Raw genomic sequence first — 27,387 nt, forward strand, 5'->3', positions numbered from 1 at the left:
GAAGCAATATGGAATATTCAATAAATTTTTTATACTTACATCATCATATAATTTAAAAAAAAAAAACATCATCATATGATTTAAGGAAGGTTTCAATAATTATTAAAACCTCTGGGGAGGTTCCTAAAATTATCCCTTCTGTCTCAAAGACTAAAATTTGTCCCAACTCCCAACTTGTGTAACAAAGCAAGAATATACGCCTGGTCAAGGAAGAATCATCGGCCCACTTTATCTGAAACTGTGATGGTGTTCACAGAACAAAATTCTGGATTTTCACGTAACTTGGCTTTGTTGAGGCTCGTAATTTCAGAAAAGGCTGGTCGCTTAGGAGAGTCAAGAGCCATTGATCCATTGAGGAGCATAGATACCACATCTAACATTGTTGGTCTATCTGCTGCGTTTTCTTGCACACATAACAAGCCAACACGAACATATTGTAGTGCTTCACTCCTTGGAATCCTTTCATCCAAACAAGAATCAATGATCTCTGAAATTCTTCCTTCTGTCCATAAATCCCACACCTGAAATGTGACAAATGATCATTCTCAAAGGATTGGAGTAAAGGAAATGCACCAAACTGAAACTGAAGTGTATAGGCTACATACATGTCCGATTAAGTTTAGGTGACGATCCGAATCACAGAAAGAAGTGTTCTTCTTTCCGCTTATGATCTCAAGAATCATGACTCCAAAGCTAAATACATCAGACTTCTCGGAGAAGATCCCATTCATGGCATATTCAGGAGGCATATAACCACTTTTTTTTTTTCTCGCAAAAATCAATTATCGTAAGATATCAGAAAATGGATATTACTAGGAAACAATACATTGAAACGATAAAGAAGATGATATTCCTTCAACTTACTATGTCCCTACAATGTTCTTTGTACTTCCGCGCAATTCATTCTCTCCAAAAATTCTGGCAGTTCCGAAATCTGAAATTTTTGGATTCAGGTCCGCGTCCAATAAAACATTGCTCGTTTTCAGATCTCTATGGATGATTTTTAATCTGGAATACTTGTGGAGGTACAGAAGCCCTTGAGCTGCCCCTTCAACAATTTTCAACCGTCTTTTCCAATCCAATAAATCCCGCTTTGCTGCATCTTTAGACAAAGTAGACCCAAAATTTTTAGAGTATTCTGATAGTTGTAACCATAAATTAGATAAGCCAAAACATATCAGGGTAAATGGAGTGCTGAAACTTACCAAAAAGTACTGAACCTAGACTGTTATTCGGCAAGTACTCGTATACTAATAAACGCTCTCCTTTTTCAATGCAATAGCCCAAAAGTTTAACAAGGTTCCGATGCTGCAGCTTTGAGATCACTTTGACTTCATTCTTGAATTGTTCAATTCCATGTCCTGACATTCTATTCAGTCTTTTAACTGCAATCGCTAGCCCATTAACCAGCTTACCCTGAATTCCATGTATCTACGTTAAAACTAAGCAAATCAATAGGGTCTTTAGACTTGAAAATAAATTGTTTCGAGACATATTTATGTTACCTTATAGACAGGACCAAATCCTCCTTGGCCGAGTTTATTTTCCTCAGAGAAATGATCTGTCGCAATATCTATGCTTGTAAAACTGAAGAACAGTGATTCATCATCCCCTTTGTCATCAAGCTCTGGCGTTTCTGAACCCATGCTTTCTCGACGATATCTTAGTATTCTCGACCGCAGTTTGCAAAGTACTATAGCTGTCAGAAAAGCGGCAACAGAAGCACTAACAACATATAACACTACCCTTGAACTCTTCGATTTCTTTCTTCCACTGGAAGGTCCAACAAGAAATGAAGGAGAACCAGGAGCGAGAGGAAGTGAAGGGCCAGAAGCAGCCGCCTGCATACTTGCTGTACTTTTCTGGCTCAACAGAGAAATCTCAAGTTTCATTCCAGATGATAGCCGTGTATGATGAGAAGGATAATCAAAGCTTTGCCAAACGGTACGCCCAGAACTTGATCTCAGGACTAAGTTCCCGTTATCAAGCAGAGTTGCACTAGTCTTGCTGATCATAACTTTCTGTTGAGCATTCACAGTGAATACTGCAACATGTGGGTTTCCCTGGCCATAAACCTCTAGCCTTCCACTTTCATTCATGGTTATGGCTGAAATTCGAGGCCTGGATGGTGCAGCCAGATAACTATTGGCAGCCCAGACATTGACTGAACGCTTCAGATACACGAACTGAATTACCAAGATTGAAGAAGAATGGTCACTCAAGAACCGAAAACGCTGATTGGAGGACTCCAAGATCTCTCCATTTTTTAATTTTAGAGATTCACTAACTCCTAGTGTATCTTTAGCTCCAGAAAGTGTACATATTATGGCAATAAAGTAAGCAATAATACAAGAAAATGTTGGCAAATGGCTGTTTGGTGTACTGATCATTCTTGCCATTCCAATAGGGCAACACTCATATCACTAATGCTTCTTCATTTTCCCTTCTCTACATTCGAATCATTAACTAGGAGTTGAAACGCCTTGCTCCAATGCTAGTCTATTTTCTACAGGCTGACAACGAGTCAGAGTTTGTCCGTAGTTAGAAACCAAGCCAATTACGCATTGACCGTTCCTACCATAGGCCTGCTGTGCGTGTCTAGACGAGAAATCGACACATCATCAACTGGCCATGGTTGAATTGATTGTGGTCCAAACCAAAACCATTTGGACTAAGAAGCACAGACCGCGCGCTTGGCAAGGAGTACTCGCCAGGTCTGAGAAAAATTCTACACTACAGCAACTGTACGTGCAATTCTTCATTCGAATTTAATTAACTTTTGTCTTCACTTCTCCCAATTTGGTATTTGCAGCACTTTTATGAAAGGCTTGCCATGTTACTAAATTCTAATGTGATCTCACTTTTATTTTATAACAGTACTAGTTTCGTTCCTGGTTCATTTACAACGGTGCTTTGTATTTTTCATATTTTTTTATTTTTTATTTAACAGAAAATTTTGTAGGACCACTTAAAATGCTAGTGTATAAAAGTGAATATTGTATTTGTAATACAAGGATTCAAATTAAACACACTAAAAATGGTTAACTTATAACAACTTAATATTTAATTGTAATTGAATATTATCCTGTAGTTGAATTACATTTACTCTAATTAATAGTGGTAAGTTAACATATGAGTGAAGGATGTGTAGTACACAATAAGTGCAATTACATATGTGATTGTTTCACGACTAAAAGGAAATTCAAAAGCAGCAAACTAATACTTGATGAACTAAATTTCTATTCGAAGTATTAAATGCTAAGATCAGTAAATTTGGAGAGCACTTACAACACCATGATTACATGCATACTACTTTGGACTACATCCATTTTCAAAGGAGAGAGAATAAGAATTAATAAAAATGTATAGGAATGAATGGCTGTTTATACAAATTAAAAGATATTTAAGTCAAACCCAAAATATAAAATTTAGAATATTGAAAATAAATCAAATTTAATTGAATTGCAACAAATAGTGACTGATTTTGCATAGTTGTACTGCCCGTGTTCCATTATTATAATTTACATTTTACACAAATGAAAGTTTCATTCAATATGATGGTTAATTAACTTAAGGTTGTCTTTGAATGATCAAAACATACACATAGTAACCCTTTGTAAAACATTTTAAAAAAATCAAACCGCTATCCATAACAAAGATACACCAAAATACTCAAAATACCCACACATCAATACCCTTTTCTTTATCAACCACACAACATATCCTTTCAAAATCTCAACTAATATAAGTATTTTTTGAGAAGTCACTGTAATCCCAAATGAACCTTAAGAAAGACTCGAGTCAGCAAAAATAACAAAGCAACACTATGTCAACAAAAATAACAAAGCAACACTATGTACATGTATATAATAATAATGAGAAAAATAAGGAAAAATATAAATACTAATGAAAGTAGCTACTTAATACCGATTTGAATTATTTACTATAAACAAAACCTTATCATTAACACTGAATTTCAATTATGAAATATCTAAAATAGTACATGAAAAGAATAAAAATTGGGTTTCTCTAATGGGTGTCCAATGAGCACTCATTAATATACCCAATATTCGGCTAATCTACCATATATGTACACATATTAACAATTATTACTTTCCCTTATATTTATATATTTTTCTTATTTAATCTTATCTATCATCCTTTGTATTTATTTACTTTTTCTAATTAATTATACATTTCTAAAAATATGACACCTGAAATATATTCTAACGGGAGCCCAAACCCATAAAAAATTATATATTTAGCATTATGTAGTTGTTTGTTTCAAAATAGTTCACAGCAAAATCCAAAGGAAGATTTTAAATGCCTGTATTAACTTTTTTTTTAGCATTATTAATAGACACTATCCTTCAGGATGGGCACGGGTCGATTACCTGCCCTATGCACCATTTGGCTTATCTGACCGGCACCTTTTGGGTTAGTTATTTTTTGACCTTTACCAACCCTGTATATCAACGGGTACCCCGTTAAGATAGAATCAAATCAACAGGTACCCGTTCCGCACCACTTATCATTTAATTTTTCTTAAAAAAATAATTTATACTAATTTAATTTTATATTTTACATATTCATATAAGATTTAATAAAGATTTTTTCTCAAAAAAAGTCTACCACCAAGAAACAAATATGTGAAGAGAATACAAGAAAAAAGGGAAAAAATTAAAAGAATTCAAAATCACTAAAAATTTGAAATAAGTAGCACCTTTTTTTAAATATATATTCCATATTAATTAAAATATTTCTAAAAAATATAAAATTATGGCCTTTACAAATGAATCTTGTAAACAAACTATAGTCTTTCATATTTATAATGCAATTTGTTGAATGAAATTTAGCTCTAAAATTATTATTTTATAGTATATATATAAATAATAAAAAATATATGTGGACGGGGTCGGGTATCCGTGAGTTTTTAATTATGTGATTCTAACTCGCCTCATATCTAAGTTGGTACTCAACCATCTTTTAACTCGATCAGATAATATGAATCGGATATCCTAATTTTTAGATAGGATCAAATTGAATATGGCGGATTTTCAAGTTTGCAGGTATTTTTGCCCCACCCTTAACTATCATAAATAAAGAACATGAAATGCAAAAACTACCATCATTTGTTCATTTCTTTTTTGAAATTGATATATTTTTTAATCTTGATATTTCCTAAGTTATTTTTTATTTTTTTCTTGCCAAATTAATTGTATGTTTTTGGGTAGTGCCCAACCAAAAAATTAAAGTGTTATCTTTTCATACACAAATTTGTTCTTTTGATTTTTTAACTTTAGACAATATAAATATTGTATGTTATAAATTGGACATTTTAATTTAATGTTTAAATAGTAGTTACATATTTAAGTTAGAATTACCAAAGGTAATAATACATGTTTATGTTGGAATTACCTAAAAGAATGACTGGAGCAAATGTTTGCTCTTTTTTGAATTTGATAGTTTGTTTTATCTTTTATATTTGATAAGTTGTTTTCATTTTGTTATTACCAATTTGAAGGATTTCAAATATTATTTCCTTATTACCAATAATCATTTATAAGTCCGGTATTGTGTTAATATGTTAAGTTGTGTTAATTTTTTTTAGAAATGTTACTCATTCATAAATGCCTATATGAGAAGTATGTAATTTCGAATTGTGCTAGTATTTTGAATGTTGTTAATATTTCAAAAATGTAACTAACTTATGACCGCATCCATGGTAAGTATGTAATGCAAAGATTGAAAGTTATTTATTTAATTAAAAATATAAGAAAAAAGATGGGGAGATGAGAGTTCTCTAAAGAGGTCTACACTAAAATTGTAAATAATTTGTGTTATTAGTTAATTATTATAGAGTCGTGGGAATTGTAATTAAATTTTGTGTTATCAGTCTAAAATTTTGCAAATGTTATTTGGATAAGTTTTACTTAAATTTGAAACTATGAGTAAGGGTCAACTAGACATGGGAGGAATTGGAAATCGTGAAAATTTAATTTACATACCGGTAACAAACAAAAGAATTTGAAATGGTTTGATTGTACCAAATTGTTGAGCCAATGTGTGTGAATTAAAATAAATGTAAAATTCTAGGAAAAAAGGATTGGGATTTTGGACAGGTGTGAAGGATTATGATAAAAAACCCTCCATCTATTAATATATATATAAAGATAAGACAGTAAGTAAAATTCTCAATTTCTACAACAGGATTGAGGGAAAAATGTATCGTTTTTATATTTTTACAATAGTCATGCATTGACATTTATCAGTTTGTCAAACCATTTATTTAAATTTATAATATCCTAATATACAAAAAATTTTACAAATGACAATACATGCTATTTGTCATTTGAAGCTAAGGAAAACATTAAAGTAAAAAATTTTACTTGGAGAGAATTATTGATAAGTTGGTTAAACCAAACCTTTTCTGCCTAAAAGAAATATTAAAATAAAAACAAGTTTTTTTATAAGGTAATTTAACAAAAATATTTCCTACCTAAAATATAGGGATTTAAACATGTAAATTAAACAAACTATAATCATTAGATGGCATTAATTGAAATTAATTAAAATACAAAATAATTCAAAATCCTTTATAAATGACACATATTAAAGTATATATATGCTATTTGTCATTTGCAACTAAGGGAAAAGTTGAAGGTAGTAAATATAGTAAATTTTACTTAGAAAAGGCTATTGATAAGTTAGTTTAACTAGGATTTTTATGTCTAAAGGAAATGTTAAAATAAAATATTTACTTAAAGAGGCTTTTTGATAAGTTAGTTTAACAAAATATTTTTCTAACTAAAATAGAGTGATTTAAACATTTGGACTAAACAAACTAACAACTATTAAATTACATTAATTGAATTGATGAAAGAGGAAAATAATTCAAGAATACATGTCATATTACTAGAAATCTTTTAGAAAATATGGACGAATAAATTTCTAGTATAATAAATTCCCTCGTATTTATCCCGTTACAATCTACACATTGCTTTCAACTTTTTATTCTTCTTATGTTTTGGTCCAAACCGTTTCTTCCTACCCATTCATTCATGCGCGTCCAACTTCCCCTACCACTATTCTCCCCTGTCTCGCCCACATTGTGCTCCTATAATAGGAACAGTCACCATAAAGGGATACCTTTTTTGACTTCAAAATCTTCGAAGTTTACTGGAAGAAAAAGCTCCCATCAGTCAAATTGATCATCCGCAACAATCGGGAAATCAGACAAACTTCAAATTGATCATCCGCAATAATGGATAAGTCAGACAAACTTTTTTTTTTTTTTTTTTTGGCTGAGTAAGCAACTTGAAAGGATAGGCACTTGCAGAAAATATCTTTGATTTTCTTCCAAATTAAAAAAATATATAATTTTGTAGCCGTCGCCCATAGCGGACTGCCTAAGAAGCGTGGGCGAGTAAATCAGTTTGATGAAGCGGTGGCCCGGAATAGAATTGACATGCCTGGATTGTACTGGAGGCCTTTCTTGGTTCAATGTGCTGGCTACTAAACTGGGCCACTAAAAATGATATTTTTGTTCAGAAAGAAAAGTACACCATCCTTCTAGTTCGACAGGGGACCTCCGGGCTTGTTGGCATACGGCTTGTGTCCTCTTTACAACTGGCTTCAAATCCTTGGTCGTGGATAGAGGCGGCAATACGAATAAATGACTCATAATTGATTTTGACTTAATGGACGGTGAATGAAATTTATTTAATTTATTTAGATTCATTTAATAAATGGATGTAAATAAATAGATTAAATAAAAATCAATTATTCATTTATAATCCATTTAAATATTTTGATAACTTTTTTTTTTGGGTCAAATCCCCCGGTATGCAGTAGCTACTTTGGGCCCTGACAAATCCGGAGTTGAGCTAGGTTGCACCCCATAAGAGGTGCAAGCTCTCCCAACACCTGTCTCTCCATTCACAAGGTTTGAATCCGAGACCTTGCTTAAAGGAAGTTAAGCGCCTTGCTAGTCAGACCAAGTACAGCACTTGGCCTAACAGCAAGGGTGGTCTCTCTCGTTTTTCAACATTAGATGAAACTTTCATTATGAAAGCATTTCCTTAAATGCATGCCACAATAGCACAAGATAGAAACATGTTTTAAAGCAAATGGATATATATGGTTTTTGTGGATAATTCATATAAATTCATTTAATTTAATGATTTTACTTTGATCAACCATTTAAAACCAATACTATAAATGGATAATCCAAATCCATTTAATTATGGATTATGTGGATGGATAAATGGATTTCAATCCAAATTGCCACTTCTAGTCGTGGACATTCGCAGTCCAGTTGTGGACGTAAAAAATTCTTTATGTAAAATTCACTAATTTTGTTACGTGACAATTCTTTTAATTTTAGAGTGTTGAGTTAGTGGAATCCATTTAAAAGTGTCTTGACCAACTTGGGACCGAAAACTTTCACGAGTGAGGATTTGAAGCCTTTACAACTTGGTATAGGCGATTAGGGAACTACTCTCAGTGGAGTTGGCACAAAAAAATGAGCTTGAATTTGCAATCAAGATTACGTTACTTCTTGATCCTACTGATCCAGTAAAATCTCCTTTAGCTACGGACATGATGGGGGATTGCGTCATTCTGTTTGCGTTCAATGGACCACAAAAAGAAAAAAAAAACTAGAGAAAGAAAATTACTTATTACAAAAAATACAACAAAACTTGGACTTTGCGTTTTGCAATGATACCCATCACAGATATATAAATCTGTAATTTGGCTCTGGCCTCCATTCTGTCCCCAAATAAAAAAGGCCAAAGAATGATACTATGTGGCATGGCATGAGATATGCATATTGAAGCTAAAGGCTCAGGCCTGAGTGGTAAACTTCTTTCACTGAGATGGTTTTGCGCACTCCAATTGCTAATTTACTTAACAATTTGTTATTGTCAGATTTTGAGAAAAAGAATTAGTATTAGATTGGAATTAAAAGTCAAAATTTATGGATCCCATTATAAATACTATATTGATATTTTTGTGTATCCTATTGGTATAAGTTGAAACTTAGGTAAGTGCTTTATAAACATATGTATATATAAAAAAAAATCATTTAGCCCCTTCATGCTTACTATAATGCTGTTAGATCCTAGGGCTCAACCCTGAACACACGGTGGAAACTACCAAACTGGAGTATGGTAGGGGTAGGGGGAATTGGTGATGGAGTGGTGAAATGTGTAGAGATTGAAAAGAACACCAACAGCAAAAATACTTTGCTAGGTTGACACTGACACTGAGAAACAAAATTATTGATGGAATAGCTCAAGGGTTGTTCCAGGCTAAAAATTTTCCGCAGAGATCTCAAGACAAGCAATTAATTTATTTTTAGATAATGATTTAAATACCAAGTTTTCTGATTTTGGAGCAGCTAGAATTTTTGGAGATACTGAATTGCACGCAAATACAAATAAAGTCATTGGTAGATAGTAAGAACTAAGAATTCAATTTCGTTTATTTGATTTATGAGGAATATGAAAATTTCCAAATTCTTTAACTTTGCTAAGACTAAAAATTTTGGTGATAAAACAGTGGTTACATGTCTTACGAATATGCCATGAATGGTATTCTTTTCTGTCAAGCCTGACGTTTATAGCTTTGGGGTGATAATGCTGGAGATCATAAGTGGAAAGAAGAATACTTCTTTCTATGACTCTGATGATCATTTGCACTTAATAGGATATGTAAGTAGTTACATTATCACAGCCCTAGCTGATACCTTATTCAAATTACACATCATTTTCTATTTTTAGTTCAATTTCCCGAAATGATCTTGTACAAAAACACATGCTTTTCATTTCTTACTTCTGTTTCAGGTGTACGATTTCTGGGTAGAAGGAAGAGTTACAGAGGTTGCAGATCGTAGTTTGGGTGAAACAGTTTCCAAACAGGAAATTACAAGAGATGTTCAAGTTAGATTGTTGTGTGTGCAAGAAATGCAGTAGGCAGGCCAACCATGTCGGGTGTTGTTCCATGCTTAACAATGATTCAGAAACGAAGCTTCCTGCATCTAATCGACCGGGTTTTTCCTGTTCCATCAACATGGTCACCATTTTGGACGATGGATTAAATGTTATAATAGTTGTTTTCGTGCACAACAGCAAAAGAACTAATATTTGCCTGCGATTCATTCTCTGCAAAAAATCAATGAATCACTTGTCAAATGTGGTTTCCACGAAAATCAAATGGTATTTTCTCTTACTACCGTTGTACTATTGGCTCTTGATTAGAAGATTCATTTTCCATATCTATCACCTTTAACTTTCTGTTGAGAATTCTGCACAGGCAGCAACGGATAATTTCAGTTTGGTTTTGAACAAAAACGAAAATTTTCAATTGATGCATCCTGTTTCCTGCACTGCTTTTGAGCGTTGACCGAGCGCATTTGCGAGTTGGTTCGCAGTCCTAGGGGGTGTCACAGAAAATCAAGGTAGAGATCATGGTAAGCAGATTATGTCTCAATTGAGAAAAATACCAGTTAAAACAATGAAAATATTTGAATCCCTCATTGTATTGGGAATCCATGAAGCCAGCGCTGTCCTTGCAGGAACTATTTACTATGGCTCCTTAATTGTAAGTATGGTCAAAAAGACACTACGGAAAACATTCTTTTAGATGTTAATTAAGTATGTATTCTAGGTACAAGTGAGGAAAAGCTGGTGTAGCTTTTCTTGTCTACTGCTATGTACTAAAATTTCGGGGAAAAAAACAAAGAAAATGTCCACTTCTAGAGAAGAATACAAATTTGATTATTTACTAGAAATATACTAATTATCGAGCCTCCAAATCCGAAATTGTCAGTGTATTATCGGAGGATTCCGGATTTTGAACTAACTTGTTATTATTTCGGTATCTGTTGGCGGCAGAAAAAGCCGGTCGATTTGGAACTGGAAGATCGACCAGTGATTCATTGTTGAGTATGGAAACCACATCAGACATGGTTGGCCTGTCAGCTGCAGTTTCTTCCACGCACAGCAGCCCAACCTGAACATATCTTGAAATGTCAAGCATGGGAATTGTCTCACCTAAACTAGGATCTGCAATGTCCGAAATCCTTCCATCTTTCCATAAAGTCCACACCTGAAATGTAAAGAGGCAAGAAAATGTAAATAACTGGAATTGATGTGCTCTGAGAAAATCTAATATACTATCAACAAGAACTGTAATGTTTCAAGATATATACTCACATGTCCTACTAAGTTTAAATGATCATCCATGTCACTGAAAGAAGTGTTCTTCTTTCCAGTTATAATCTCCAACATCATGACTCCAAAGCTATAAACGTCAGACTTCTCAGAGATGATACCCTTCATAGCATATTCAGGAGACATGTAACCACTGTTTCATGGCCACATTAAGTAAGTTATACATATCACAGCTAAGTTGCTAATGTGTTTGGAAACTTCCATGCATGGTTTTCTGAAGTTTAATTAAGCAAACAAGATTGAACACTTACTATGTCCCTACGACTTTCAATGTATTTGCACGCGACTCATCATCTCCAAAAATTCTTGCAGTTCCAAAATCAGAAATTTTGGGATTCAAGTCATTGTCCAACAAAACGTTGCTTGCTTTGAGATCCCTGTGGATGATTCTTAATCTAGAATACTTGTGGAGGTACAATAGCCCTTGAGCTATCCCTTGGATAATCTGTGAACGTCTTTTCCAATCAAGTACTGCCCGTTTTGTAGTATCTGTGAAAAGAGCACGAGCATTTTGGTGATTCATAATTAAGCCTGCCATAGTCATGAAAATGTAGATATATAGTCGTCTTTGTTTCCCACGTTGATATCCCTTTGCAGGCATACCCATGTGGGCTAAAGTATGCAGATAGTTAAACTCACCAAATATAAATGAATCCAAGCTACTGTTTGGCAGGAACTCGTACACTAATAACCGATCCTCCCCATGAATGCAGTATCCCAAAAGTTTTACAAGGTTTCGGTGTTGAACCTTAGTTATCACTGTAATTTCGGTCTTGAATTGTTCAATACCATGCCATGACATTGTATTCAATCTTTTCACCGCAATCTCTTGCCCAGTAGGCAACTTACCCTGAACCACAACATATGCTAGTTAAAGCACATCGAAAGGAGATGGAGGGAACATACCTGTTCGAATTACATTTCTGAAAAAAAAAGAAAACCCAAGGGAGCAGAATTGCTAATACTTAATTAATGTCTTTGAACAGCTTCTTATTGCTGGCTATAAGGAACAATTGTATTCTGACTTGAATGCCTATTTTCATTTGGTAGCCTAATTCTTAATTTTAAAGACTTTGTACCCTGAATTTTCATGTTCGTCCCATTTTGACTCTTTCATTTACCGCATTTTGAAAATCATCAAAGTTTACGTGTTTGAACTCCATATACTTCGATTTCATATATCCACTTTCACTTTACGACCTAATTTGTTGCCCACCTTAACTTTAGACCTCCAACCTCTAATATTTGAACACATTGCATCCTCAAATTTTGCATCATACACAGTTACAAGCCTTTTTAATGTAATAGGCATATATAGTATATTTACTGGGTATTTTACATATCTCAGCCGAATTCAAAGAAACACTTTTGCAAATCTTTTATCACACATACATACATATATATACGTAACTATATTGAACATAAAAATGTGACTAGAACATTTAATTGGACTCCAATGAGCGAATAATTAATCAACAACTCGTATATTTTTAGAATTAGGATCCATCGTCCTATGACAGGTACCCATAATTGATTAAGCTGGTTGAACACAATAAATTGATCAGTTACATTGTTAAATAAGTATTAATGAACAAATATATTGCCCTTTACTTATAAGATCACTTAAAACCCTCCTGTAGTTTTGTATATTACCACATCATCTCCTAATATTTGTAAATATGTATATAAGCTTCTGTAGTTTTATGTAAAGTAGAACTTGATAAAAAAAACAATCTCCATAAAGTCGTTAGTCAACATGCCAATGTTATCCTTACTTAAGTACTCCCTCCGTCTCATTGTTAATATCATGTTTCACCTTTTTTATTGTCCCAAAATTAGAGTCATGCTAAAATTTTTCCCTTCCAGGATTCCATTCTTACACTTGTTGTGCACATGTAAAAAAGTCCCAAGAAATTTAATAGGACCCACCATTTATTCCCATTTAGAGAAGTTCGAAGAGTGTGCAGGACCAACTCCCAATTTATGAGGGCGCTATTGATGCGTGTCCTTTACGTATGAAAAGATGCATTTGATTGAAGTGGGACCCACAGAATTATGACTCTTTGAAAAACACAAACTTCAGTTGACTAATGTACTTCCAGCAGGGTAAATTTGGAAGTAAAGCCTCGGTTGACAATCATAGTTCACTATACATAAAAAGTTGCAGTCCCAAGAAACGTCTTTAAATTTGGGACGGAGGGAGTACTAAACACAGTGAGGATCTAATCATTTTGTATAGAACCATAGGAGAAATATTACATGGATATATATATCAAAATATGGGAAGGTCAAGTACCAAGACAAATCTGTGCATGCCTAACGATAGGTTGCAGTTAAATGAAGAGGTTCAATTTGTCCAGTTATTAGAGTTTGGTAGGGTCATATAATGTAACAACAAGTAATAAGTTGGGGAAGCAAGTAAAACTGAATTGTTTGTGGCTGCATAAAATCATTAATCTTCTCAAATCGGTTAACTAATGGGTCAAAATGGAACTAAAACGAAAGCTTGCTGTACAAATTGTTATAAATTAGACTTTAAGTGCAACTGGAAATGGAAATAGGGAATAATGTAGGAGGTGCAAAGTTGAAATAATGACTGCATATATAACTTGAGGACACTAGTCTAAGATCATGAGATATTGCAAATGCCAATAGGCATTTGTTATGATAGGTTTTTAGAGATAATAACATCTTTACCTTATATACAGGACCAAATCCTCCCTGACCAAGTTTATTTTCATCAGAAAAATGGTTGGTTGCAATCTGTATGCTGGTAAACTCGAAAATAGGCGATTCATCATCCCTTCTTTCTGGTAGCTGGAAATTCCCTAAACCCAATAGATAAACGATAATGTATGAGTCTCTACCCTTGCCAATATTAAAAGTGTTCAAGGATAGAATACAATTAGGGTAAAATACACTTTACCCCCTATAATTTAGTGATTTTCAGTATAATTCTTTTGCAGTTTCAAAAACTATATATAATCCCCTCATAATTTGGATTCAAGTGTCAAAGTCATGGAATTTGCATTCCACATAACGAAATCAACTAAAATATCAAAAGTACCCATTTGTGAAATTGAAAATTATTAATTAGCCACAAGGGGTTTATGTACATATTTTGAAAATCATAAGAGAGTTATATGGTAAAATACTAAATCATAAGGAGGTTATATAGTAAAACATAAAATTACAAGGAGTTAAAGTATCATGTATAGTAAGTTTATATATTTTGATCACTTCAACCATTTTAATTTTTAAATAGGAATATTCTCGACGTTTTCTTAGGTTTCATTATAGAGAATCATTTTCATTATATTGACACTTTAGTCCAAACAAAGAAGAGGTTATATATATCTTTTTAAAATACAAGAGGGTTGTATGAAAAATTACTAAATCACAAGGAAGTAAAGTGCATTTTATCCATACAATTAACAGTTGTAATTTGCTGTCAATTAGCAATTAAGAGTATTATTACGAAAAGTAATGTACCTTTATGGTGGCCCATTCTGCTTTGCAGCTTGCAAAATAAGTATAGTAATGCAAGAGCCCCCAAAAATGTCACTAGAGCACCAACAGATAACTTCACTTTCCATGTCTTTGACTTCATTTTTTGGCTTGGAGCAAGCTGGGTAGGAGGAAGACCTAGCTCTGTTGTGGCCAAACGACATTCACGGCAAAAAGTGAAAATACTTTCCGTTTTTTTTTTCAAGCAAAGAAGAGGTGATGTTTAAGAAACGAGAAGAGGGATTGAAGAAAGATTTGAACCCAGGTGCTCTAAACCCTGAGGTCTCATACTGCAGCTTGATCATGGCTACAAGAAATTAGATGGTCTTATCCTTACTGTACAAGTTAGCTGTGCACTTTTTTCTTTACATTCCATATTTCTTCTACCTAATCAGATACTCGAACAAGACACAATTAAAGGGAAAAAAAATGAAAAAAAAAAAGAAAAAAGTCTCGCATACCTTTCTCCAAGACAAAGCTTTCGCGAAAGAAAATTCTTTGTTTATTCGAAGAAATAAGTTTTCCTTTGCTTCTGCTAGCTATTTTACAGCCCAAAGCAACACCGTTCTGATCGTATGCAGTATTAGAATAAGCGTAGCAGGAACAGTTTCTTCTGCATTTCAACTTACAAAAACGAAGAGCATTGTCATTATATGACAATTCATTCCAGACATCCAAGTCACCCATTATTTCCTTAAACCCATCACCAGCGCCACAAGAATTCGTGCACCCCACGGACTGATCTTTCCTCGTCCTGTAATCAATCACATCACAAACTGCCAATGTCCGAAAATTGGTAAAATCCCCACCACTAACAGTGATGTTTGCGCTTTCACTAAACATAAAAAAGACAAAGGGATCGGTACTACTATTCCATGTGAAATAGGTCTCATTCGGATTAGAAACGTAGTGAAATTGCAAACCAAAATTATCAGAGAATTCAAGAAAGCTGAAATTTTGTCCATTCCATATCCCACTTCGCCAATACATGGATCCGTATTGCACAATAATAATTTCCTTTGTATTATTGGAATCAACGCCTAATGTAGAAGCAGGCTGCTCGAAGCTTGGTTTTGAAGTTAGAACTCTTGTGCTTGATTGGAAAATCCCAAGTTTCATGCCCTGAAGCCATACATAAGTGGGATAATCAAAACTTTGCCAAACAGTATTCCCTCCAGGTGCTCTCAAAACCAGGTTTCCATTATCGAGTATAGTTGCAGTAGTGCTGTTAATCATAACAGGCTGTTGGGAATTTACAACGATTAGCCGATGTTGAGAACTGTCGTATACGACTAGCCTTCCATCTGCATTCATGGTTAGATATGCTGGCTGTAAGCTGGCCGGAGTCAGGTAGTTGTCATGAGCCCAGACATCGATTGATTGACCCATAGACACATATTGAATCGTCACGTACCATCCCGCCAGCGAATAGTTGGTTGTGATCCGAAAACGCTGGTTGGCAGACTCCAAGTAGTCTCCTTTATATACAGCTATGGACTCGTCAACTCCTAGTGTATCTTTAGCTTGAGAAACGCAAAACAGGGACAAGTAATAAGCAAAAATGTAATAAAAGATTGCCAGATAACTGGAAGATCTGCCCATGCTTGATATCTTCTGTAAAAGACAAGTACATGGGTTCTTTTTTTTTTTTCCTTTTCTTTTTTGTTCGTTGGTTGCTTTCTGAAGCTTAGAGTTGAGTCTTGCAGGAGCTGATATAAGAATGAAGCTTCTTTTGGAAAGCTATCTTATATGCTGAGGGCGGCCACATGTGCTTTATGCGAAAGTAGTCAATGAATTGTGCTAATCAAACTTTTCTATAGTGCAACTTGGAAAATTTCCACAATTAGCACTTAATTAAGCTCTTAAAGTTGGATACGCATCACATTTAGCTATCTTAAACTTACTATTGCCAGAATAATTTATTTTTAAAGGACAATGTTACCATCTCCTAGTCAAATGAATGTAATCTAATTAACTTCATGGACTCCACTAACGACCAAAAACAAAGCCATCTTCCATCCTCCCTTCACTTTCCCATCTCTTGATCAATGCTTTTAATCCCGAACAGGACTGAATGGAAAAGATTTTGATTCTCGATTAAATCGGTTCGACTGGTTCAACTCGAGTTCAAAAGTTTAATAATTTCTTATTTATTTTAGTATTAAAAATTTTGAATAAAATTGATATGTTTGTTTTAAAAAATAAAAAATTGGTGAACTCCAATTGAACCCCTCAATTTTTACCATTTCTTAACCACGTTTGACCGGTTCAATTAAGTTTTTGCTCTTAAAGAGTTGATTGACAATGTGAAGTTTTTTTTTTTAATACCAAGTAGGGAGTGCCCGCACATCGCGCAGATATTTGGTATCTGTGGTTAAAGAGGATTTTAAGATAATTGTTTATTGGTAGTTGTGTTGTTATTTTGTGGAGTTTCGAAAATATTTAAATTGGTAGAAGAGTAAGTAAATGAAAATAAGAGTGCGATATCATATTAAACGATAATATTTCATCGCATATGTTTCAATAATAGATTGTCTGCAAAGGCCATTTAAGTCTCCATTTCTTTAGATTATTATTTAACTTGCATTTCACAGATTACAGATAATTTCATTAACTGTATGTCTATTCTTGAGGTTAAAATGCTAATCAATCGGTTGATCAATAAGGATTATAGCATATGTAAAAAAGTCATTTAAGTTTCCCTCTCTTTAGATTATTATTCAATCTACATTTCATTGATTACAAGTAATTTCATTAGTTATATGTCTGTTCTTGGGGTTAAAATTCAAAGCCACACTCATTCTTGTATATTGTGAAGTTTTGTTTCACATCTTTTTGGTTCATCTTTTTAGTTTTTCGCAACAATTTTAGTTTTGTTCACCCGTATAAGAAAGCATTCAATGTTCTATAATATAAAAAAGCACTCATTGAAGTTGTTTGCTTGAAGGAGTTTCTACAACTTCATCACTGCCTAAGGAAATTGAATCATTTCTATTACCTTTGCTTAATTAGAAGGTATATGTGAAACACTACCAATATGAATGACTTAAAAGGTGTTTATTCTATTAATTCATCGGTGGCTAAACAATTCAAATGCAAATCAATAGTATACCATGTAACCTACCAATTCACAATGCTTCACTTTCAAACTACTATCAAAATGAATTACATATATGAATCACTTACTCCATGCAGCAAAAAAACACTCCATAATTGAACTAATTAAGGTGCTTTTTGGGTTTACCTTATTCTGGATACCCCCTCCCCCCCCCCCCGAGAGAGGAAAATTTTTTTTCTTATAGTTGCTCCAAACCTATTACATCATAACCACACCATTCAAATTACAGACCAACCAAATTTGTGAAAAAATCATAATATTACAGTTAAATTATACAACCAGATTTTCAAATTTTACAATGGAAACAGTCACCCAATACTACACACCTCTAAACCCACCCACATAAATAATAAAATTAAGGAACAAAACTCACCTCAAGTTGAACCACCAAAAATAGTTTCGCCTAAAAACCGTTTTGTAATGCAGAGTATAAAGGTAGCAAAATAGCCCAATCCTGAAAGTCGAAAGGCAAAAAATCAAAGAATGTGAAGAAGAAGGCATTTGAAACCATAACTGATGCTGAGGCATTAATTCATTAACATACCCATGTTTTCTTTAGTTTAATTGAGATGTAAATGGCAAAAGCAATTGAATATGTTTCAAGCAATTGAATATCTTCAAGCAGTAAGATTGTAAGATTAGGGTAATGTGTCTTCATTTCAATTCCACAATAAATACCACACTTCAAGTAAACGTGTCTGTAATATCATTTAAGTAATTACACCAATACATAAGCTTGTATGATTTGTACCTGATGCAAAAATGATTATAAAATAATTTCACATTCCAAAAATACCCAAATATCTCCATAAATAAACGTTTTAAATGTACAAACGTGAGAAGATTTTTGAAAACATACCACAATACATGCTACCATCACTTGTACCCAAATCTAAAAATAAGCTCCACATCATTCCACATTTCGAAAATGTCCCTATTCGTGCAGTTGAAATTTAAAACCCCTCTCTAACCACAATTCATTCTTATAGTATAAGGAATTGTGGTAGTGGAGTTTTTGAATTGTTTGGTGATGATCATTTTGGCAAGAAAGAAATTATGATTTTGTATTTTTGGGCACCTATATTGAAAATAAATATGGTGACTTGGGTGATGAATAGATTTGCATAAATGACTATTCTGATAGAGAAGAAATTGTTGAGAAATTTTTTATAAAGTGTAAACTTCGTCCACTATCACGAGTAAAGATAAAAATTAATTTCCAGGTGTTGCAGATCGTCTCTATGACTACAAAGTTCTCAATAACACTAGTTGTTCAAGAATGATGGGCCTGTCTTAATGGAGAGTTTGATTTAAGAACGACAATGTTGATAAAATAAATCAAATCTTAGAAGTATTTGTTTATTTATTTAAGAGTATTGTTGGAGTCAGATTTTTAGTAGTTGTGTGATCTACGAGTTCGTGTTTTGTTTCGTAATTATTGATGTAAGTGATTTCTTACTCAATAAGTCTGGTAAGTTATAATAGAGAATTAGTTGAGATATTTCTTAAGAGAATCCAGAAAGAAGAATCTATAAGGTTATGTTGTTATGTGACTTTGTTTCATTGTGTTGAAATTTCAATAATAGTGTGAATTATTATTTTCTTCTCTCTCACATAGATTTTAAATAATTATTTTATTCTTTCAATTTTGTAAACTTGCAAACATCAATTTTTATTAGAATCCTAAATTGGGTTCTACATGTGACAATAAAACATTTTAATCCATTCAAATTAAAATACTATTAATCCATTCAAATTAAACTAAATCTATTTGATCTTCTCACAAATTCAAATAAAACATTAATTCTTGACAATAAAATTTTTATTAAATGACAATCTCTCACAATCCATTCCTATGACTGCTGTGGTGGTAATGGTAAAGTTGATGCTGGTAAGCATTGACACTATTGGTGGGGATGATTTTGTTGCCCTTCACTCCGAATTTGGCACATTTTGATTTTTTTTTTTAAATACTTGTGGCTGTATGCTGGTGGGGATGATTTTTTTTTAAATAAAAATAGTGGCTGTAAAATTTTAGAAAAAAAAATACAAAACTAACATTGAAATCAAATTCAGCCTGCCAATTTTTTTTCTTTTTATTTTTACCCACATTTGTTCATCTTTGCCAAAAACTAATGTCGAAATCAGATTTCACACAAAAAACTGAGTCCAAAGTTGAAGTTTGACAAAATTTTATGACCTAAAGTTCAGCGGCCAGAAGCAGTCATGGTACGTTTTTGCCACATTCCTAGTTAAGAAATTAGGATAAACAAGAAAGAAATATGAAGGACTTTTTCTTTTTGTAATCTTTCAATTTTACTCCTGAAGTTTGTGAGGCATGAAGTGTACTAAATGTTTTTTTTTTTTTTGAACAAAAAATAAGACGATGGACCAAAAAAAAATCATCATTTCACATATAAAGAACATAAAAGGAATGAAAAATTATTCGTCTCGCACGCAAGGAATGTAAAAGGAATAAAGTCTCATGGTACAAAGTCAAAATATTTGAAGCACTATCCTATTTGATTTTACGTTTTGGAGTAACTCAAGCTCTTATCCTCTTTGACGGAGTGGTCAGCGGTCTTCGCACGTATTTGAAGTTCCAGTTGGAATGGACCCTACAGGGATTGGAACTGACCGAAAATGGTTCAAACCGGGGGAAGGTTACAAAACCAGCCATATTTGTACTCGGACGACCCGGCAGCAGGTAAATGTTGACCCAGACTTTCTCGAATTCAATTGTCCGTAGAAATGATTCTTTAAGCCAAAGCCCCATCATTTTATATTGGGAACTACTTCTTCACGTAAATCTCAAATTTACCTCACAAAAAATACTCCCTGCCGACAAGAAAGAGGATCGAATTTATACTTACAGACAAAATTTCGTGCTGCTAACTCACATATTTAATCAACGAAGTTCTTAATTACATTAAATTATGCGAGTACGTGTTTGTATTCCGAAATTAAAACCAAAATTCTAGTATTAAAATAATGCTATTAAAATAATGCTAATTGTGCTGTAATCCTTTGTCTGACTGGGAGGAAATCATTCACTCCATTCCGTCCTTCCAAAGGATTGTCAATTCAGGAGAAGGAAGGTATGGTCAAAATGATGCCCGGAATATTCTTTGAGTAAATTTTATATATACTGTCAGTGTACACGTTATTACGGTTAGATGGATGATACATAAGTAAATTTTGAATTTCACATTCAAATTTTGCACATGTATCATATATATATATATATAATGGTGATAGTGTATACATGCACTGACGAGGTATATAAGATTAGTGTGTATATTTATATAGTAGGTTGGATGCAATTTATATATATTAGCGAGTGCTCCATGAGCAATCGTTGAAAAAACAAGCCAAGAGAAAATAGAAATGCAAATTAATAAAATTTTCCATTAATGGCATGCCAGTGTATAACAATAGCAGAGAATATTATAGTCATTGATGAATCAATGGGTGTAACACATCGAAATTCAAGTGTGTCATCGTTCGGGTCCATTTGACTATGTAATTTAAGCAAAAAATTACAAATATTATTCTGCTTGCATTTTAAATACAATAATCGATCGCTTTCTTTTATTTTACTTGCATCATATTACAAAAAATGTTACAATACTATTCCAAATAAATTATTTTCAAACAATCTCATATCCAAACACTATCGATGAATTCCAGAAATAAAAAGGGTTTTGTTATAGTAAAGACTCGGAAAGACCACATATAATTAGCTGCAAGTCAATGTTCACCACAATTCCTGCGTAACAACATATAAAATTGGAAAAAGCAAATGCATGCCAGATAACTACGGAATTGTACCCTTTTATTTTATGCAAGTCTTTCCTACCAAAAAAAAAAAAAAACTACGGAATTGCTCACAAGATGAGAATTCATCTTAATCTTAGCTTATTTCATTGTTGATCCAATGATCCTAGTTATTCTCATAGATGAGAAGAAATTCTGCAATTCTATAGATTATGAGAGATATATCTGTACAATATATGCCTGAGCAATTGCAGTTGGTGTAAACACTTTTTATCATCTTTTGAACTTTCAATTTTATTCATTTAAAAATTATTTTTTATCCTAATCATTAATCACATTTTGCCAATATAACCACTCATAGCACCCTAAGTATTGTAATTACAATATAAATCAAAATTTTCTATTGAAAATTTTATATAAATCTTTTGTATGTAACAAACAAAATCCATACAATTGGGTGTGCCCTTAACACTAGTATATGTAGTCCGCGTTACCGTTTCTCGAATGAAATCGAGCCTTAAATACCACCGCCAATTAAAGAAAAGGGAATGTAGATTTTTTTAATATTCTGCAATTTCGTTCGTACTTGCTTTTTGGACAAGTCAATTTCTTTGTAATTATGAGATTGGAAGGCAATTTCCAAGTCACTTGTTATAAATTACACAAAACTATGATTAACCATGAAATTACCTGTTGCCTGTAAAAAAATTAATAACGATGATGATGATGATGATTGAAAAATGTCACAAGGAGATACTTTTAGGGGGAGGGTATGAGAAAAGGTAAATGTCCAGTGTTAAAAAAGAATACAAATTAATTTATTCCTCTGTAAAACATCATCGAGCCTCCAAATCCGAAATCGTCACTGAGTTGTTGGAGCAGTCTGGATTTTGAACGAAGTTGCCTTTGTTTCGGCAGCCGGTAGGTCGACTTGGAACAAGAAGGCCTACTAGGAATTGGTTGTTAAGCATGGAAATCACATCAGACATGCATGGTCTATCTGCTGCATTTTCTTCAACGCATAACAGCCCAACTTGAACACATCTTGAAATTTCATGCATGGGAATTGTTTCACCTAGACTGGGATCTGCTATGTCTGAAATCCTTCCTTCTTTCCATAAATCCCACACCTGAAATATACAGAGAAAGAAAGTGTGAGACACATGGTATTCCTCAGATAAATTGAGCTAAACTTGAAGAAATTGGAATATTCTATGAATTAGAACTGTAACTTGTCAAGATGCTCACATGTCCGACTAAGGTAAAACGATCATCTGTATCATTGAAAGAAGTGACTTTCTTGCCAGTTATGGTCTCCAACATCATGACTCCAAAGCTATATACATCAGACTTCTCAGAGATTATTCCATTCATTGCATACTCAGGAGACATGTAACCACTGTTTAATAACATCACTAAGTCATATACTTCTGTCATAGTAACAAAGCTGCTACTCAAAAAATAAATAAATAAATAAATAAAAAAGCTGCTACTTATAAGTTTGGAAATTTCCATACTTTTCTAATTAGGTAAATGAGAATGGATACTTACTATGTCCCTATAATGTTCAATGTACTTGCACGTGATTCATCTTCTCCAAAAACTTTTGCAGCCCCAAAACCAGAAATTTTGGGATTCAGGTTATTGTCCAGCAAGACATTGCTTGTTTTGAGATCTTTGTGGATGATTCTTAGTCTGGAATACTTGTGGAGGTACAGCAGCCCTTGAGCTATGCCTTCAATAATATGAGAACGCCTTTTCCAATCTAGTACTCCCTGTGTTGTAGCATCTGTGAAAAAAGAAAATCTATTACATATATAATTTATTTATAAGTAAATCAGCCAGAGACAAGAAAACATAGATATTCTATCTTTTGTTTTCATTTTCTTTTCTATGGCTAATCTGTAGAGGATTAGAGAATAGAAGGCAAACCCATATTGGGCAAAATAGGTATCTAGCTGGTTGATCTCACCAAAAATAAATGAATCCAAGCTACCATTGGGTAGGTACTCGTAAACTAATATCCGGTCCTCTCCATGAATGGAGTATCCCAAAAGTTTTACAAGGTTTCGGTGTTGCAGCTTAGACATCGCTGCAACTTCGGTCTTGAATTGTTTATCAATTCCATGCCCAGACAATATATTCAATCTTTTCACCGCAATCTCCTGTCCAGTAGGCAACTTACCCTGAACCACAAAACTTGCTATTTAGGGATAAGTGATTGAAAAATAAGAAAAAGCATATATGGCTCAATTACGTTCCTAAAATAGAAAAATCATGGGAACAAAATAGCTAACGTCTATTGTCTTGTATAACTTTTCTCCTCTTTTTTTTTTTTTTTTTTTTTCCTTTTGGTGTAAGCTGTACTTTTATTCATATCTCGTTGTACAACTTCACTGTCTCATTCTGGATACAATCTAAATGCAGCTTAAAATCTTGAAATATATCATGATAAGCTTTTCTGTATAAAATAACATCTTTACCTTGTAAACAGAACCAAATTCTCCTTGGACAAGTTTGTTTTCTTCAGAAAACTGATCAGTCGCAAATGTTATGATGCTAAATTCGAAAAGGGGTAATTCATGATCCCTTTCATCAGGAAGCTGGAAGTTCCCAGGCCCTGATAGATCAAACAACAATAACTTTGTCCATCAGGATGTTGCAAGTGTTTTAGCATAGAATCGATATGACAATTATGATTTACTGCAAGTTAACGACGTACCATGAGTACTATTGTTTAATGTATCTTCATGATGGTGATTTTTTCTTTGCAGATTGCAACATAAATAGAGTAACGCAAGAGCCCCGAGAAATACTGCTGCAGCAGCAATAGATAACTTCACTTTCCATGCGTCTGATTTCTTTTTTGGCCAGGGAGGGCTTGGAGCAAGCTCAGGTGATTGGGTAGGTGGACTGACTTCTGTTATGGTCAAACAACAATCATAGCAGAAAATGAGAGACGATGTTGCTTGATGACGGCAAAAAGAAATTATCTACGTTTCATCTCTCGAGTACAAGACTAATATACATGTATTTCTTCTCAACTTTAGAAGGTGATCATCACTAATCAAGTTCATGAGTTTTGGGTTTTTTTTTGGGTAAATTATATTTTACCCCCCTGTGGTTTACACTTTTTTTACATAACCCCCCTATGGTTTCAAAAGCTATACATAACCCCCTCATGGTTTGGATTAAAATGTCAAAGTAACGGAAATAGTCACTCGTAACGGAACTTCTAAAAATGTCGAAATTACCCTTATAAATACATGACATATTAAACCCGTATGATTTTTATATTTTACCATATAACCCCCTTATGGTTTAATATTTTACCATATAACCCCCTTATGATTTTCAAAATATACACATAACCCCCCTTGGTTAATACATAAATTTCAACTTTACATAAGGATATTTTTGACATTTTAGTTGACGCCGTTATGAATGATCATTCCCGTCACTTTGACACTTTAATCCAAACCATAAAGGGTTATGTATAACTTTTGAAATCATAGGGGGGTTATGTGAAAAAACGCTAAACCACAGGGGGGTAAAGTGGAATTTGCCCTTTTTTTTTCCCAATTTGTGCACACCATACCTATTAATCACCTTAGTGTAGGGATTGTGCTACCCAAAAACGTTAAAGTTTCAAATATAGGATCTGCAGTCATAGATTTTAGACAACCACATGAAGTTGTACGGTATTTTGTCATTGTTAACATACTGCTAAATCTTTCCAGATGATTAACATTGTGCCTCATTGGCACAGATTAGAAGAAAACTTTTTTTCTTGGTAGAATCTTGCCAAATTTGTTTTCCACGCTACCTAGATTCTGCATAAAATGGCGTACAATACATGAACAATTATTGGACAATTCAGATGCAAAGAGAGGAAGCAGAAAAAGAAAAATGAACACAAGCTACAACTTTTTATTTTATTATTTTATTCTTTTGGGGCAAGCTTCGACTTCTACATGCATATGTTCCATCAAATCTTATGAGAAGAAATACTTTTATGGAATCAAATATTTAAACAGGACAGGATAAACAAAAAAGAAAAAGGAACCATTTTGAGTGTACCTTTCACCAAAACAAAGCTTTCGCGGACGAAAAGTTTCTGTTTATCTGAAAAAATAAGATTTCCTTTCTTTCTCGTAGCTATTTTGCAGCCCAGCGCAACACCATTGTTATCGCATGTTGTATTAGAGTAGGCATAGCACGAGCAGTTTTTTCTGCATATCGACTTACAATAATGAAGGGCATTGTCATTATTCCATATTTCATCCCACGCGTCCAAGTCACCCATTATTTCCTTAAATCCATCGCCAGTGCCACAAGGATTCGTACACCCCAAGGTCTGATTTTTCCAAGTCTTGCCATCAATCATGTCACAAACTGCCAATGCTTGAGAATCAGTAAAGTCCCCACTACTAACATGAATTTGTCCAGTTGCAGCAAGGATGAATAGGGCATAGGGATCAGTGCTACTGTTCCATGTGAAATATGTCTCGTTCCAATCTGAAACGTAGTAAAAATTCAATCCAAAATCATCTGAGATATCAAGAAAGCTGAAATTCTGGCCATTCCATATCCCACTCCGCCAATAAACCACTCCATCTTGCATAATAACAATTTCCTTTGTATTGTTCGGATTAATTCCTAATGTAGAAGCAGGATCCCCAAATGTTGGCTTTGAAGTTAGAAGGATTGTGCTTGATCCAAAAACCCCAAGTTTCATGCCTTGAAGCCATTTATTGGTAGGATAATCGAAACTTTGCCATACAGTATTACCTCCAGGAGCTCTCAAAACCAGGTTTCCATTAGCGAGTAAAGTAGCAGTCGTGTTGCTAATGAAAACAGGCTGTTGAGAGTTTGCAACGATCAGCTGATTGTGAGAAATGTCATACACAACTAGCTTTCCATCAGGATTCATGGTTACATATGCGGGCTCAGTTCTGGCAGGAATCAGGTAGTTGTCGTTAGCCCAGGCGTCGATGGTTTGACGCATAGACACATACAGAACCGTCAGGTACCATGCCCAGCTAAGCGGATGAGTGATGGTGAGCTGAAAACGCTGGTTGGAAGACTCCAAGAAGTCTCCATAATATACAACTAGGGACTCATTAACGCCTAGCGTATCTCTAGCTTGAGAAACACAAAACAGGGAGAAATAATAAGCAAAAATGCAGTACAAGATTGCCAAATACTGATTGCCCATTCTTGATAACGTCTGTAAAGACTAGTATATGTTTTTACTTTCTTTTTTGCCTTGTGAAGCTGCAGAATTGAATCTTGTCGGTGATCAAATAAGAATGAAGCTCATTTGGGAAAAATATACTTCTGCAGCCAGGTGCTTTTCGCTATTACTTCACTGTACTGCAATTTGGGAAAGAGCCCGAAAGAGAACTTAAATAGTTAAACTAGTAAAAAGTTGGATAAGCATTAGATTTAATGTACACATCTGATGACCAATAGTTTCAGAAGGAAGCCAACGGAGATGAGTCTATTTCTAATTTGGCAAGGCAACTTCGTGTTTCTTATAATTTCTCCGGGTCATAATTGGGTACCAGCTAAAAAAAGAGTAAAAGAGTCTGTATATATCAGCCCCGGTTATATTCAGTATTTAAATAAGGACAATACTAGCATTTCAATTATCATGATTGATTTCCCTTACATTTTCACTTTACTTAAAAACTGAGGAGAGTATTGTAAATATTTTGAAATATTAGAGGAGTCATGTGATAATAA

At 33.8% G+C, this 27,387-nt stretch overlaps 3 protein-coding genes across 5 annotated transcripts; all 3 read right to left on the reverse strand.

Moving 5' to 3' along the window:
• Window positions 1-2,488, reverse strand: LOC113739757 (G-type lectin S-receptor-like serine/threonine-protein kinase CES101). 3 transcript variants are annotated; one of them, XM_072045816.1, is made up of 5 exons: window positions 1,506-2,488; window positions 1,206-1,431; window positions 865-1,096; window positions 606-756; window positions 1-521 (listed from the first exon to the last, which is right to left on the reverse strand). In XM_072045816.1, the coding sequence occupies exons 1-5, from the start codon at window positions 2,397-2,399 to the stop codon at window positions 216-218; spliced, it is 1,809 nt and encodes a 602-aa protein (XP_071901917.1). In that variant the 5' UTR covers window positions 2,400-2,488; the 3' UTR covers window positions 1-215. The 3 variants fall into 3 exon arrangements, with proteins under 3 accessions (XP_071901917.1, XP_027122881.1, XP_027122882.1); XM_027267080.2 differs by having other exon boundaries at window positions 865-1,102; window positions 1,506-2,487; XM_027267081.2 differs by having other exon boundaries at window positions 865-1,102; window positions 1,206-1,416; window positions 1,506-2,485.
• An 8,148-nt stretch (window positions 2,489-10,636) lies between these two features.
• On the reverse strand, window positions 10,637-16,346 carry LOC113738874 (G-type lectin S-receptor-like serine/threonine-protein kinase CES101). Its single transcript, XM_027266150.2, has 7 exons — window positions 15,206-16,346; window positions 14,730-14,888; window positions 13,935-14,065; window positions 11,877-12,087; window positions 11,489-11,726; window positions 11,220-11,370; window positions 10,637-11,112 (listed from the first exon to the last, which is right to left on the reverse strand). Exons 1-7 carry the CDS (start codon window positions 16,344-16,346, stop codon window positions 10,804-10,806), a joined length of 2,340 nt encoding a protein of 779 aa, XP_027121951.2. The 3' UTR covers window positions 10,637-10,803.
• A 6,129-nt stretch (window positions 16,347-22,475) lies between these two features.
• Window positions 22,476-26,857, reverse strand: LOC113738875 (receptor-like serine/threonine-protein kinase SD1-7). Its single transcript, XM_072044783.1, has 7 exons — window positions 25,720-26,857; window positions 24,362-24,559; window positions 24,123-24,259; window positions 23,612-23,825; window positions 23,191-23,428; window positions 22,888-23,038; window positions 22,476-22,769 (listed from the first exon to the last, which is right to left on the reverse strand). The coding sequence occupies exons 1-7, from the start codon at window positions 26,855-26,857 to the stop codon at window positions 22,476-22,478; spliced, it is 2,370 nt and encodes a 789-aa protein (XP_071900884.1).
• Window positions 26,858-27,387: the final 530 nt, after the last annotated feature.

This window comes from Coffea arabica, chromosome 4c (genome assembly GCF_036785885.1).
Source record: "Coffea arabica cultivar ET-39 chromosome 4c, Coffea Arabica ET-39 HiFi, whole genome shotgun sequence".
Taxonomy (NCBI): Eukaryota; Viridiplantae; Streptophyta; class Magnoliopsida; order Gentianales; family Rubiaceae; genus Coffea; species Coffea arabica.

Bases quoted from the DNA above. Each gene is read 5' to 3' on its own strand.
- LOC113738874 (XM_027266150.2), bottom strand. From the start codon at position 16,346: ATGGGCAGATCTTCCAGTTATCTGGCAATCTTTTATTACATTTTTGCT. The intron at 11,727-11,876 runs GTGAGTTTAACT...CTCTTTTCACAG, and splicing joins CTTGGATTCATTTATATTTG to ATACTACAAAACGGGCAGTA. The intron at 11,113-11,219 runs GTGAGTATATAT...TTTACATTTCAG, and splicing joins ATTTAAACTTAGTAGGACAT to GTGTGGACTTTATGGAAAGA.
- LOC113739757 (XM_027267080.2), bottom strand. From the start codon at position 2,399: ATGGCAAGAATGATCAGTACACCAAACAGCCATTTGCCAACATTTTCT. The intron at 1,432-1,505 runs GTAACATAAATA...GTTTTAACGTAG, and splicing joins GATTTGGTCCTGTCTATAAG to ATACATGGAATTCAGGGTAA. The intron at 757-864 runs GTAAGTTGAAGG...AAAAAAAAAAAG, and splicing joins AAGAACATTGTAGGGACATA to TGGTTATATGCCTCCTGAAT.
- LOC113738875 (XM_072044783.1), bottom strand. From the start codon at position 26,857: ATGGGCAATCAGTATTTGGCAATCTTGTACTGCATTTTTGCTTATTAT. The intron at 23,826-24,122 runs GTAAAGATGTTA...TTTGTGGTTCAG, and splicing joins AATTTGGTTCTGTTTACAAG to GGTAAGTTGCCTACTGGACA. The intron at 23,039-23,190 runs GTAAGTATCCAT...GTTATTAAACAG, and splicing joins TTGAACATTATAGGGACATA to TGGTTACATGTCTCCTGAGT.